The sequence below is a fragment of the Myotis myotis genome, unplaced genomic scaffold, assembly GCF_014108235.1.
Source record: "Myotis myotis isolate mMyoMyo1 unplaced genomic scaffold, mMyoMyo1.p scaffold_m19_p_5, whole genome shotgun sequence".
NCBI classification, from domain to species: Eukaryota; Metazoa; Chordata; class Mammalia; order Chiroptera; family Vespertilionidae; genus Myotis; species Myotis myotis.
The window spans coordinates 44,025,650-44,039,691 of record NW_023416357.1 but is presented as its reverse complement, the minus strand read 5'-3'; the positions used below and the strand labels follow the sequence as shown (position 1 = coordinate 44,039,691).

Genomic DNA, 14,042 nt, shown 5'->3' with positions numbered 1-14,042 from the left:
AACTGTAAGAATAAATTCATGTTGTTTTAAGCCACTGAGTTTGTGGTAATTTGTTACAATCAGCAATAGAAAACTAATAAAATCAGAATGACAATTACATCATCTACTTTGAAAAGCTGGCAATATGCCTGCTTTAGACTCACAATTCAACTCCTAGGTATGTACCCATCAGAAATGTGTATATATGTTCACCAAAAACGTCTACTAGAATGTCCTTAGCAGCATTATTTGTAATGTCCCAAACCTGAGAATTACCAAATGTCTGTCAGTGATAAAATGAATAAATTGAGGTACATTCACACAGTGGAATACTATACAGCAATAAGAATGAACCAACTATTACCATAGACGGTATGGAACTCTTAAACATGCCTAGTGAAAGCCATACAACAGAGAAATTCTGTAGGATCCAATTGCTATCAAGTGCAAATGCAAGTAAAAGTAATCTATGCTGGTTGAAGCCACTACTCTCCCTGCCTCCTCAAAGGAGGGATATGAGGGAGTCTTCTGAGATGCTGGTATTGAATGTTCAGTCTCTTGATCTAAATGATGCCTCAGTTTGTGCAAAATCATTGAACTTGCGAAATATGCACCATTAAATATGTTCTATAAGTTAATAGAAACTTTCTGTTATTTTAATGGGAGAAAGGAGATCTGTGCCTTCAATGCAGATTTGCCGCATCCTCCCCAGGAACTTCCAATCTCCCCTCGCTGGACACAGATCCAGGATTCTAGGTCCCTAGAACCTAAGTCTGGGTTAAAACATCCTGTGAACTTTCTTTACAGATATTCACTAAAGAGTCTATTTCAGCGGGTTGTTTTCCTAAGTAAAGGAAGCCTACCCAGAGATAAGCCCACTTTCCCCTTTTGAGGACTCAAAACTACAAACTAGTTTTGATTAACATTTTCTGAACAACAGAAAATGGTCTTTTCCCCACCCGTCGATCCCTGATAAATGGAGTAAAAAGCGTTGCTTCTACTTAATTTCCTCTTTTTTGTCCCTAGTGAGGTTTAACACGTAGAATGTACTTTGTGAAATTTTGTTCGTGTTATATTAATATTTAATAATAGTGTATAAAGTTATAAACGCATAGAAACAGGGACGGTTGCTCCCACCAATACCCCAATGAGAAGCGAGGCTTTGGCTTTACCTAGAGGGAGTCACACCAGAATCAGCCCGGGATGGGGTGGGGTGCGGTGAGGGGGTGGGGGTGGGGGATATGAACTGGGAAAAAACAAAGATATGAACGGGGGTGGGGGGGGATCAGGAGCCGGGAAGTAGGGGTGGCCATCTCTCTACAGTGGGAAGACCCTGCGGTCCGTTCTCTGGGCCAAATCGGCATGGCCAAAGCCCAGGGACCAGTTTGAGTGGGGAGGGGTTCTTCTGGCGACAGAAGGCGGAGCTTGTGAGGCTTGAGCTCCCCGCCCCCCCCCCCCCCCCCCCGCAATCCGATCGACTTTGACCTGCAGCCCCCACCAGCAGCTCAGCCCCAGCGGGCGAGCCACTCCCAGCGGAAGCGCCGCGAGGCCCGGGCGTCTGGCGAGGCGCGCGCCTCCGGGCCCCCACTCGGCCGCGTCGCGGCTCCCAGCCGCCGCCTGTCTTTTTCAGACGAACAGGGGCGGGGACCGGGTGGCACCTACCAGCATCTGCGAACTGAACCGCCGAAGACCACAATCCAACAGGGTGGGCGCCCTAGGGTCACCTGCGCGGAGGGTCCTAGCAGAGCCCGGGAGGCGGAAGGCGGTGCCGCCGCGACTCGACAGCGCGTCCCAGGTCAGTGTGCGGCGCCCGCTCTGCAGGCTGCACTTGGGGAAACTTTGGTTTGCCGTGTGGGCTGCCGGGAGGAGAGCAATGAGGGCACGGCCCGGGGCCCCGCGGCCTCTGTGCGCCGCGTCCAGGGCTTCCAGGCCCTGGGAGACGCACCAACCGCGCACCCCGAGACCCGCGCCAATCGAGGGTCCCCGGGTCTCAGGGGCCTGTCCAGAGACTCAGCCCTGCCACCGCGGGCTTTGCGGCGGCTCGAGCTTGGACCCCGCCGGGATGCGGGTTTCGCCTGCTCTCTCCTCGCCGCGCCGGGAACCGGTGAGGCCGCCCGTGGCCGCGGGATGTCTGGGAGAATGCGGGTCGGCGCCCAGCCCGAGCGGCGCGCGTTCGGCCGCAGGAGCGTGCGGGGCGGAGGGTCGGACTTGGCGCGTCTCCGCAGGTGCCTGGGGCGCCGGGGCTGTGGGAGGTGCAGGCTGGTCGCGGAGGGCGAGCTGGGGGCTGCGGAGCTGTTTGCAGCCACTGGCTTCACAAACGCGAGCCACACAGGGGCGGGCAGCTGGGACTCGGCGCCTCTCCGGCGCGTACAGCTTTGGCACCAAAACCTTGGAATTCGTTACCAGAGAGCAGGGGTCCAGAGGTGCACCTGCCCGGGATGGAGGCCATGGCTTCTCTCCTCGGGCATACCATTTCCTAAGGGAGGGCAGCGTCCTCCGGGAGGGCAGCTTGGGGAGGCTCTGTGCTGAACCCCATTTCGTAGATGGCCTGCCTGCTTAGCTCAGAGACCAGGCGAGGAAACGCGCACCCCACCCCCATCCGTGCCCCGGCGCTGTCGCCCCAGTCACCTTCCTTTGCCCTTCTCCGACAGCACTTGGGGTTCGCTCCCACCGCACTCTGAAAAAAAACTGAAGGAGCTTGGTTCCCAGAGCCGGCTGGGTCTGTGGAGACGCTGCCAGAATCCTCAACAGCTTGGATCCCTGACAGTTGGAGGTATAGTTTTGCTGATCTTATGTGTATGTTCTGGGGTGGGGGTGTAGCTGGCCCAAGGCCCAGAGGCTTGGGGGACAGCGAAGTAAGTTTGAGAAGACATTAGCCCTTTGGGGGTACATGTGGGAAATAGGGTAAACCTTACCAGTTACTCTTTCCCTTGAACAGTTACTAAATATTTACTAGCTGGTGCCAGGGTAAAACACTCTTCCTGGCAGGTCATGACATTTCCTGGGGCAATCTCGGATGCATTTTTTGTTCTGACACTGCTCCCTTTCCTTGCGTGGGGAAGAGACATATTTTGCTTGTGGCAGGCAGAGTTGCTTCATTCCAGGTGCAGCTGACCTCTGCATCCTGGCCTTGGGCTGTCTGCTGGGACTCTGAATTTTTGCAGCTCTCTCTGGGGAGGGCAGGGCAGGGCAGCACGCCTCCAGTCCTTGGTCCATCTAATTCAAGGCTGTACTCTTCTCTGGGCCTGTGGGCTCCCTCTACATCTAGGCTGTGGCAGCCATCCCTGCCCTTCACTCCTGCAGGGGAGTTGAGCATCAGACCATTGGGAGGTGATGCCAGAGGCAGCCTGGTGGGATCCTGAGCAGGGGTTGGTAGCACATAGGATGTGGGTGACGGAATGAGGAATGAGGATTTTCTCCAAGTGGGCATAGATGGCACCCCCTATTGAATATCTGGAAGTGGAGACTGGAGTCTTTTTAACAAACTCTTCATGTGATTCTTCTGCCCTTTGGTTATAGGGACCTTGCCTGTCAGTGTCAGACCCCACCAGCCCAGAGGATTCTCATTTAGTGATGGGTGTTCAGAAACTGACATTTATTGAAGTCTTAAGAGACCAGTGTATTAGGGTCTTTTAAATCCTCACAATTATCTACTATAAAGTAGATTTTATCCCCATTTTAGGGATGAGGAAACGGAGGCTCAGAGCATTAGCTTCCCAAGGGTGGGTAACTTGGGAAGAGACAAAGCCTAGACCTCTGATACACAGCCTGCTGCCTTCTCTAAGCTGGCTTTGTCCCCTTGTGGGCAGCACAAAGGCAGGGAGGGGCAAGCATTTGTTAATTTCCACCCCCTTGGTGCCCTCCCCCACCATGTCAGACAGCTGACATTATGAGAGGGGGCACAATCCTTTTTTGGGAGGTGGAGTAAGAGACTCAAAGGAAAATAACATTTCTCTCCAAATGAAAGGAAAACTGGAGGTGGCACAGGGAGAAAACACCACAGGAAAGGCCAAGCCTACCATTTCCAAGATGACTTTTAAAGTGCTTCAGCCCATGTTGCACTGGGGAGTTAGACACCACACGAATCAGGCACTTACTCTGTGGGAAACTGGGAACATAAGATAAAGGACACAGGAACTTCTACATAAGCCCTGGGGTGCAGGCAAATAAGAGGAATGACTTTGGGAGAGCTCCCACCTTTCCCTTTGCAGCCTCCTCCCCTGCACAGAATGGGGGCCTGACCTGGTGCATGCCGATTCCCTTCCTATGCCAGCCATGCTTACAGGGCAGGCTGCATCCTGCAAACACAGAGGGTTGCCACGCATAGGACCCACTTTTACAAGACTCATAATCAGTGAAATGTGATTAACTGAACAAACACTGTAGGGATGCCTTAAGGAATGAAAAAAAGCTAGACTCCAAATGGGAGAGATGAGTGCAACAAATTATTGGTATTTACATAACTGAATAGCTTTGATTCCTTCGTAGGAACTGACAGCTGGCTGACAGAAAACGCATCCAGCGGGAGAAAAGGCATAAGTGAAGTATGAAATTTTGAATAATGTTTTCAGGTAACTTTCTATTTCCATGTAGAGTGGGTGTCTGGAGAGGCGAATGCAGTTATGGTTTGAATTGCTTCATTTATTGTCAGATGTTTTTAAAAGGGGTCATAATTCTAAGATCCAGTGTTTTTGACTTCTTTAGCCTGGCATCCAGTCTTCAGGTAGCAGGGCAGAAAGCTGGGGTGGGTGCACCATTCAGCCTGTAGACTCTCACTTTATCCCTCTGTTTTCAGCATGCTGCCATGAGGTTTAGAGCTTTTTTGATCAATCTGTTCAGAGAATAAACCATTGTTTTCTTGCCTAAAAGAGTCTGCTACTTGGGGTGGGGTAAAGAACCTGGGGTCCATTTGTTCTGTTCCCAGACTTTGAGTGATCCTCTCATTTTCAGCCCTGCGCCTCATTGCCACTTGCTGTGTCACTTAGGGCCTCTGCGTCCTAAACTTCATGGGCTTTAGGGGTAAGCTGGTTCCCTGCTCATCTCCCTGGTAATTTCTGTTGCAGCCTCTGCAATGCGAAGGCAGTTTACCACGCCACCATTCCTGCTCTGTTTCCAAAGCTTGTTTGAAATTGCTCCCCTGATATGTGTCCTCCAGTTTTCTTTGTTCTTTAGGATATGTATCTTTTTCATTTTTAAAATAACAAAATTGTAATTTTAGTGGCATCTTGAGAATAGAGAGAGGACCAAATGAGTATAGTAAATACACCATAATGAATTGCAAGTGATTTTAAAGATGTTCTAATCCTATATAATAAAAGCCTAATATGCTAAGTGTCCAGTCATCCAGTTGTCCGTTCAACCAATCAAAGCGTAATATGCTAATGATATGCTAAGGCTGCTCCACTGCTCACTATGACGTGCACTGACCACCAGGGGGAAGGCACTATGACCGGTAGGTTAGTTTGCTGCTGGGGTCCCACCGATTGGGACTGAGCAAGACTGGCTGGATACACCCTGGAGCCCTCCCGTGATTCCTCCCCAGCTGGCCAACCTCCCACGTCCCTCCCCGGCCCCGATCATGCACCAGTGGGGTCCCTCTACCTGGCCTGCTCCCTCTCACAATCTGGGACCCCTCGGAGATGTTGGAGAGCCTGTTTTGGCCAGGCTGAATTTCATGCACCAGGCCTCTAGTTTTAAAATAAAAAGCAATTTAGCCCCAGCCAGTGTGGCTCAGTTCGTTAAGCATTGTCCCGTGCACTGACTGAAGGGTCGCTGGTTCAATTCCCAGTCAGGGCATATGCCCAGGTTGCCTGTTCGGTCACTGGTGGGGATGCATGTGGAAGGCAACTGATTGATGTTTCACTCACATCAATGTTTCTCTCTTTCCTTCTCCTTTCCTCTCTCTCTAAAATCAATAAAGACATTTTTTAAAAAGACAATTTATCCAGCTGTTTAACAATTAAAATCTTATAATAATGTTGAAGTTATTGCACTAGAAAATTATAAAGAAAATATGCTTGTTTTCTTTATAAGTACCTATTTTCTTTATAAGTACCTGTTTTCCCTAAAAGTTTCATTCCATATTTTGGTAAATACCATTTATGTTTAGGGAACATTATTTGCACATCCTAAAAAAAACCATTGTAAATATTTTACCTGTTATTTAAGTAGGCTGTGGATTAGGGACATGGTAAAAATAAAAGAAGGCTAAATTCTGGGATCAAATTTTTTAAAAAGAAGAGTGCAGTGATAGGAAGGCACAACAAGAAAGTCTTTTTGTAGATATTGATTTCACCAGGGGATGAATGTTATCTGATTACCTTTCCACAGATGAGGAGCCCAAGGCTCTGAGGCTAAGAGACTTGAGCAGGGCATTCAGTTAGTAAGTAGGAGAGTCGGGATAAAAATCTGGGTCTGTCTAACCCCTAGACATTCTCTAGCTGAACTGTTATCTGTTGGGAAGGCAAAACTGAACTTGGGGATCATTTATAAGCTAGGTTATAACCAAGGGTCTGACTGAATGTGAAGATAATGTCAGCACCTAATGTTCAGTGAGGGTTTCACAGGTTGGGATAGGAGACAAGGCCATTTCTGAACTAGGAGAACTGTGGGTGAAAGAAGTGGTCTTGTCACACACAGGTAGGACTTACCTTTAGGAAGAGCAAATAAGTCAAACTTCATTGTCAGCGTTTTTGCTGTGCAAATGGCTGGGGCAAGATAAAGGAACCAAGTGTGAAAGAGGATGAGGGTATAGATAAAGACAAGGGCATTATTCCAAAAAGGTACTGATTACAAATGAGACACTAGGAGACCAGCTATGTTCATATGTGGAGAAGAAAGTGTTTGACAACTTTTTCCTCTGAAAAATTTAATGTTTAAAGATTTTCAGAATTGCTCTACTAAATGTGAACAGTTCTAAAAAGTGATCAATCCAGGGGTTTTTTGGAAGGCAGCTATGCTCACCGCAATACCACCACCAACGCCAACAATCCAGGGGTTTTTTAATGAACAAAGAGTACTAGTAAGCCTCATGGAGTTGTTTTTGCTAGACAGTCCTCCAGTTCTTGGGGTAGAGAGTCTGCCTACGCCCACATGGCAGATAGATTCACTGGTTGCCAGGAGCTAGTGGTGGGATAGCTCAGCTTCTCTGAGGCCCTGGAGCCCACAGCACCCTCCCTTTCCATAGGACTACGGTGTGGCACCCCAGCAGGCAGTACATTGCCAGCTCCCCTTCATCTCCCAGAACCTCCTGATGCCAGCTTTAAGGAAAGTTGTGACAGAAAGTAGTCAGAATTAGTGTTGTGGAGAACGGCTGTTACATGAGGATAGGTGAAAAGGTTTAAAAATCCCAAAGTTTCTTATAAGACTATTTTAAAAAAAGAGTTATCAACTAAAGACTTTCTATGCATATATGCAGAACCCATGGACGCAGACAGTGCTGGGTTGGGAGGAGCAGTGGGCTGGAGGAAGTCAATGGGGGATAAAGGGGATATGTAATACTTCCAACAATAAAGATTTTTTAAAAAGTTATAGACTAGAATGTGATGTAGGCAAAAAAAGAGAAGTATTTTAAAAAAACCAATATTGGCCCCAATACTAAAAACTACATGAGAGTATAATATTAAAATGTGGTATCTGAGAACTTGTTCTCATCTGAGTATCTGTTTCTCAAATGCTGCTTTTGGTCAACAGTGTTTTTACATTATTGATACCATTTTCTTCTTGAACTGCAGTTACTAAGTGGTTTCTATATTTAATATTATGTTCCAATCATTTCTCTAAATCCTGTTGCTTTAATCCTATTAAACACATTTGTAGTTTAAAAATGCTAAAAGGTTTCTTTTGAATCACTGTCTCACGTGAGCTCTTTTCAGATGCTTTGCATTCAGAATAGACCTCTGGGTTGGGACCCACGCTGTCAGCCAGTCCTAAAATTCCTAAGTTCCTGAGTTGCAGGTATGTCTGGCTCTGGAATAACTTCAGTAGATCATAAAGTAGATCACAGCATTCACTTTCATTGTGTTTATGTATTTGTATATTGAGTAGTTGTCCTCTGCTTAGCATCAGGAATGATACTAATGAGGAAGTTAGTAAGGATATTCTTTTGAATGCCGCCTTTCAGGAACATAGTAGCTGAAGCTCCTTGAATATCTAGGCATCAATGCTGTTGGTACTACCACAAAAACTGAACTATGTTGTAAAAACTAAGATGTGATAGACGCTTTGTAAAACGTAATTATGAAACATCCTATAGAAGCGCTATGCTCTTGTTCTGTATACATGTTCCATTTTACAATAAATAGATGAGTAGTAGAATCATACGAAAGAACATGTGAAATATGTACTGTTTTAAAAAACAATAATAAAATGGACATCTATATCCATGCTGCACAGGGAGAGAAACAGAACATTACCTGAATCTTAAAATTCCCCAGGCCTCCCTCCCAGATTTTATTGTTCTCTACACCCCACCCCCACGAGATAACTTCCTCTTGATTTTGTTAATCACTCCTTTTTGCTTTTCTCTTCAGTTTCCCATTTGTGTATGATTCTTAAGTAAATTAATTGTTTATTTTTGAAAAATTGGATGAATAAAGAAAGGTCAATATTGACAATGACATATGATGGAGCTTTCAGGAGATAAGCTGAAGAGTCTCTGGATCTTATTCACTTTTCCATAGAATCTTGTTGTTTCTTGGTTACATCATCTTATCCCTTTGGGGATAATGAGCTTTTGCAGTTTTCATTTTCCTGACTAATTAATATCTGTAACCTCCAAGTTGCTTTTATTCTGTTTGTTCTGGTCTCTGTATTTTTCATGTAAGAGGCCTTTTCTTTTGCTTTTTGTTTTGACTGTCTCATGATTAAAGGGCTTGGATTAAAAAGCTGATTATTATTTAATTAATGTGGGATATTTCACATGTTCTTTTGTATGATACTACTTTTATTTATTGTAAGATGGAATATGTATACAGTACTAGGTTGGTGTTACAGCATAAGTATTCAGTGAAGATTCTAAAAGTAAATTTTAGTTTGTAACTTCCTAAAGCTTGTTACTAGTCTAAAATTTTTTAATTTTGTAATTCACTATTTTGTCCTGTACTTATTAATGACAATCTCATTTATGTCCTCTTTCTCCATACATATTTCAGAAATTGTATGCAAAAACATGAATATAAATGAGGACATTGATTTTGGCTAATCTTTTGGTCTTCATCTTCTTTGATAAGCAGGTATTGATTTCTGACTTTTGAAGATGGATGAAGGTGTAGAAATTTCAAGTGATGGAAATTCCCTGATAAAAGCAGTCCATCTGAGCCGGCTTCGCCTCACAAGACTCCTGCTAGAAGGCGGCGCCTACATCAATGAGAGCAATGACCGTGGGGAAACACCTTTAATGATCGCCTGTAAGACCAAACATGTGGATCACCAGAGTGTCAGTAAAGCCAAAATGGTTAAATACCTGTTAGAAAACAATGCTGATCCCAACATACAGGACAAGTCTGGGAAAACCGCTTTGATGCATGCTTGCTTAGAGAAAGCTGGCCCTGAAGTTGTTTCCTTGCTCCTACAGAGTGGGGCCGACCTCAGCTTGCAAGACCATTCTAGTTACTCAGCCCTTGTTTATGCTCTCAATTCAGAAGATAAAGAGACCCTGAAAGTTCTACTTAGTGCTTGCAAGGCTAAAGGAAAAGAGGTCATTATCATAACAACAGCGAAATCGCCCTCTGGCAGGCACACTACCCAGCAGTACTTAAATATGCCTCCTTCGGATATAGATGGGTGTCATTCCCAAGCCACCTGTGTCACCCCTTCAGAAATAGACATAAAAACAGTCTCGATGCCACTTTCACATTCTTCTGAAACTGATATGAGAGTTTTTGGCTTTAATGATGTGGAGTTCTTGGGAAGCTGTGATGATTCCCGGGACTTGGGCTCTCCTGTGAGGAAGCCTGCTGTGGCCCTTAATGGGCCCAAGCCACCCTGGGTCAAGAGTCCCCCCTCATTAATGAACAGAGTGGCCTCTTTGCAAGAGGAGCTCCAGGATATTACCCCAGAGGAAGAATTATCCTACAAAACCAATGGGCTGGCACTTTCCAAGCGGTTCATCACTAGGCACCAAAGTATTGACATAAAAGACACGGCACATTTGCTAAGAGCCTTTGATCAGGCCAGCTCAAGAAAGACGTCATATGATGAAATGAATTATCAGTCATGCTTTTCAGAAGGAAATCAGCAATGCATTGAAATCCCTATTGACCAGGACCCGGACTCTAACCAGACAGTATTTGCTTCCACCTTAAGAAGTATAGTTCAAAAAAGAAACTCAGGGGCAAACCACTACAGCTCCGATTCCCAGCTCTCAGCTGGTCTAATCCCTACAACTTCAGAGGATGGCAAAGCACTTACCGGAAAGAAAAAGATCCTCTCACCAACTCCTTCCTTGTTGTCAGGGTCCAAAGACTTGTCGGAGACTATCCCCCCAGGCCCCCTGAGCAGGAGGAACCATGCAGTGTTAGAAAGGCGTGGGTCAGGAGCCTTCCCTTCAGATCACAGTTTTCCCCAAACCAGACCAGGATTTCTGCCACCCTTAAATGTGAGTCCTCACCCTCCCATCACAGATGTCAGTGTCACCAAGATTCCCAGCCTTCTTTCTTGTGGTCAAAAAGTGCTTATGCCAACAGTACCTATTTTCCCTAAAAGTAAAAAAATGTTAAGGAGACAGTCATTGCAAACAGAACAAATCAAGCAGTTAGTAAATTTTTAAGAGATGGCTGGAAAACGTATTTTGTTCATATGTCTTTATCAGAGAAATATACAACTAGAGAAGAAATCTCAAATGTTCATCCTTTTAAATACTGTAATTGGTTAGTCCATAATGATTAGGGGGATCAACATGTGTGTCATATGAGACACTGTGGACACAAATACTCTAGAGTTTCCGGTTAGGGAATTCTCTCAAAGTTACAAGTATTTTTCTCAAAAGTTAAAAGTATTTTTCTCTAACGTATTTCTCCCCCCTCTCTCCCTTCCACTTTCTCTGAAAAGCAAAGGAAAATATATGCTCCATTATTTGGATGAAGATTAACTAAAAAAAACCCCAAAAAAGTCTAAAAGAAAATACTGACAGCTATGAAATGTTCTATGATCTATCAGCTTAAACTACAAAAAAAGGATGAACTGATTCTTTAAAAATGTTGCCCAGGCCGGCGTGGCTCAGTGTATGAGCATCGACCTATAAACCAGGAGGTCATGGTTCCATTCCCAATCAGGGCACACGCCCAGGTTGCAGGCTCCATCCCCAATGTGGGGTGTGCAGGAGGCAGCCAATCAATGATTCTCTCTCATTGATGTTTCTCTTCCTCTCTCTGAAATCAATAAAATATAATGTTGACTGCAGGTAGATGAAAATCTAGTTAAAATTTTAATGGTCAATCATTATAGTAGACAGAGAAACTAATGTTCCTGTTGTTAGCTTAATCAGTGTTAAATGGTAGGTAAGTTTTACGTGGTAGTAATAATCTATGCCAAGTGTTTGTGTGCTGTTTTTTGCTTTGCTTTGTTTTTTTTAAACATTTAAACAAAAATGTAATGGAATTCTTCATTTTCCATACCTTTAATTCCTGTTAATTTTTTTGAAGTTTATCCATACGCTCCCAATGAAAATATATTTTAAAGTTAAAAAACATTCCTCTTTACTTATTTTTGTCTTTCTAAAAACAATCCCAAAAATATCCCAAAAGTTTGAGGTTCATCACAAATAGAAACTAACTGCTTGCTTTATTTTATTAAAAAAGAAAAAGAAAAAAAGAAACCACCTGATTATTAGCTTAGGTGAGCTAAAGTTAAGAAAGTCAGTAGAAACTTAATTACAAAATGTACTAAGTAGTCAATATTAAACAATGTCTTTATTTCTAATATATAATTATTAGACATTTCTATAATAAGGATGTATAAGGATAATTTCCTTAGTATGACATTCCAAAAATGTAGTATTGTATGACCTGCGAATACTGTGAATAATTTTTAACAAAATAAATGAAAACCATGCTACTATTATAAAATGACTACATTATCTATAAAATTTCAAAATATGGTGTTTATACAAAAAAATCTTTATTTCAATCTAGCGGTTTACAGCACAGAATAAATCAAACTATACAGAACCTGAGTGTATTAATTTGATGTTGTCATATACAACTTTCTTTGCTTTTTGTCAGTAAGGAGATCCTGACAATGGGCATCATGCTTTTCTTGGTAATTTGTTATAAGCAAGTTATAATGTATATAGTAAGTATTTAATTTCTTGTGGCTTTTATTTGGGAAAAAGCCTGGAGATGTTCCATTTAATGTTTTGAAGAACATTAATATTAATTATATTAGAAATATATTTTTATTCAGAACATAGAATTGTACCTGGTGTTTATAGGCAGCTAAATCCTTTTTTGCAAGTTCTAATATTGAGAAAAGTGCTTCGCTTTAAGTTGTAAGGATACAGACTGGAAAGTATGTAAATAGATTAGTTCATAAAATGGTATCAATAAAGTTTTAAAATGTTATTTTAATTATCACTGTTTTTTATTTATCTCAAATACTAATGATAAATATTTCAACATAATCTCAAGAGAAGCTGTGCCACATGTTACTTTGAGTAAATAGAAAACTATGAAAGAAAAACTGTTGTTTCTATTCTCATCCCAATATAAATATATATATATTTTAGTAGGATTAAAACTTTGTTGGCCACATTTAGAAGAATTTGTAGTCCTCTATCAATCCCAAGAACCCTTAGGAGATGAGGTTGTGTGAGCCTGACTGTAAAACCATCCTATGGGATTTTTCATTCCATTAAGTAGAATATATCACTGGCATCCCCATGGAAAGTCACAGATGTTTGCAACAGGAATCAGATATGTATGTAGAAATACTCAGGGTATCTCTGAGTGTGAAGAATGAAGTTATGAAGAATTAGGTTTTGAAATTCTAGGAGCAGAAGAAGGGCATGAACTAAGGTGGTGAGAAACTTGAAAATCAAATGATATATTACCAGGATTAAAATTCCAAGAGTATTTTGCTCACTATAGAGAAGATACTATGATTGAAACAATGAATACAAAGATATGCATAGCAGTCAGCATGCTCCCAACAATATGGAAATTCTAGGTCCATCCAATTTAATTTATTCAGTAAGTGGATTCGATTTTGTTAATGAGAAAGCTCTTCAGCCCTATAATAGTTAACACTTCTAGCCCTACCTGGTTTTGCTCAGTGGATAGAGCGTTGGCCTATGGACTGAAGTGTCCCGAGTTCAATTCCAGTCAAGGGTACATGTCCAGGTTGCGGGCTTGATCCCCAATAGGGGGCATGCAGGAGGCAGCCGAACAATGATTCTCATTATTTATGTTTCTATCTCTCCGTCTTCCTTCCTCTCTGAAATCAATAAAAATATATTTAAAGTAATAATAATCCATATAAAAAAGAGCTAATATGCTAATTATACCGAACAACCGTCCGGACAACCTTCTGGATGAAGCTGAGGCTGCGAGGGCCGGCCGAGGCAGCTGGGGCTGCAAGGGCCAAGCCCCTTGCACAAATTTTGTGCACTGGGCCTCAAGTAATAAATAAAAATACTTCTGAAGCCTTCTTACTCTTTTGTAGTCTCTGAAATAACCAATTCTCCAGGAAAATGGGAAGAGGGTGCCACATTTTTGTGGATCTCTGGAATGTAAGTGCCAACAAAATGTGATTCATACCTATTATGACACATGGATTCTTTATTTTCAGTATATCAGAATTATTTTTTATAAAGGGTTTTAAATATCATTTTTTCTAAATTATTAGATTAGGCTCAATGAAATCTCTTCTTTCCAAATCTTTTAGGTAAGTACAGTATTATAAGGACATATGCTTAATACACAGTAAGCACTCAATATGTATTCTTTTAAAATATATTTCATTGATTTTTTACAGAGAGGAAGGGAGAGGGAGAGGGAGAGAGAGTTAGAAACATCGATGAGAGAGAATCATCGATTCAGCTGCCTCCTGCACATCTCCTACTGGGG

At 42.9% G+C, this 14,042-nt stretch overlaps 1 protein-coding gene across 2 annotated transcripts; it reads left to right on the top strand.

The window, feature by feature from the left end:
- The first annotated feature begins 1,527 nt into the window (after window positions 1-1,527).
- Window positions 1,528-13,287, top strand: ANKRD34B (ankyrin repeat domain 34B). 2 transcript variants are annotated; one of them, XM_036310647.1, is made up of 5 exons: window positions 1,528-1,774; window positions 2,631-2,752; window positions 4,468-4,550; window positions 7,854-7,935; window positions 9,213-13,287. In XM_036310647.1, the coding sequence occupies exon 5, from the start codon at window positions 9,236-9,238 to the stop codon at window positions 10,745-10,747; it is 1,512 nt and encodes a 503-aa protein (XP_036166540.1). In that variant the 5' UTR covers window positions 1,528-1,774; window positions 2,631-2,752; window positions 4,468-4,550; window positions 7,854-7,935; window positions 9,213-9,235; the 3' UTR covers window positions 10,748-13,287. The 2 variants fall into 2 exon arrangements, with proteins under 2 accessions (XP_036166540.1, XP_036166539.1); XM_036310646.1 differs by lacking the exon at window positions 7,854-7,935.
- The last annotated feature ends 755 nt before the right edge of the window (window positions 13,288-14,042 follow it).

Bases quoted from the DNA above. Each gene is read 5' to 3' on its own strand.
- ANKRD34B (XM_036310646.1), top strand. From the start codon at position 9,236: ATGGATGAAGGTGTAGAAATTTCAAGTGATGGAAATTCCCTGATAAAA.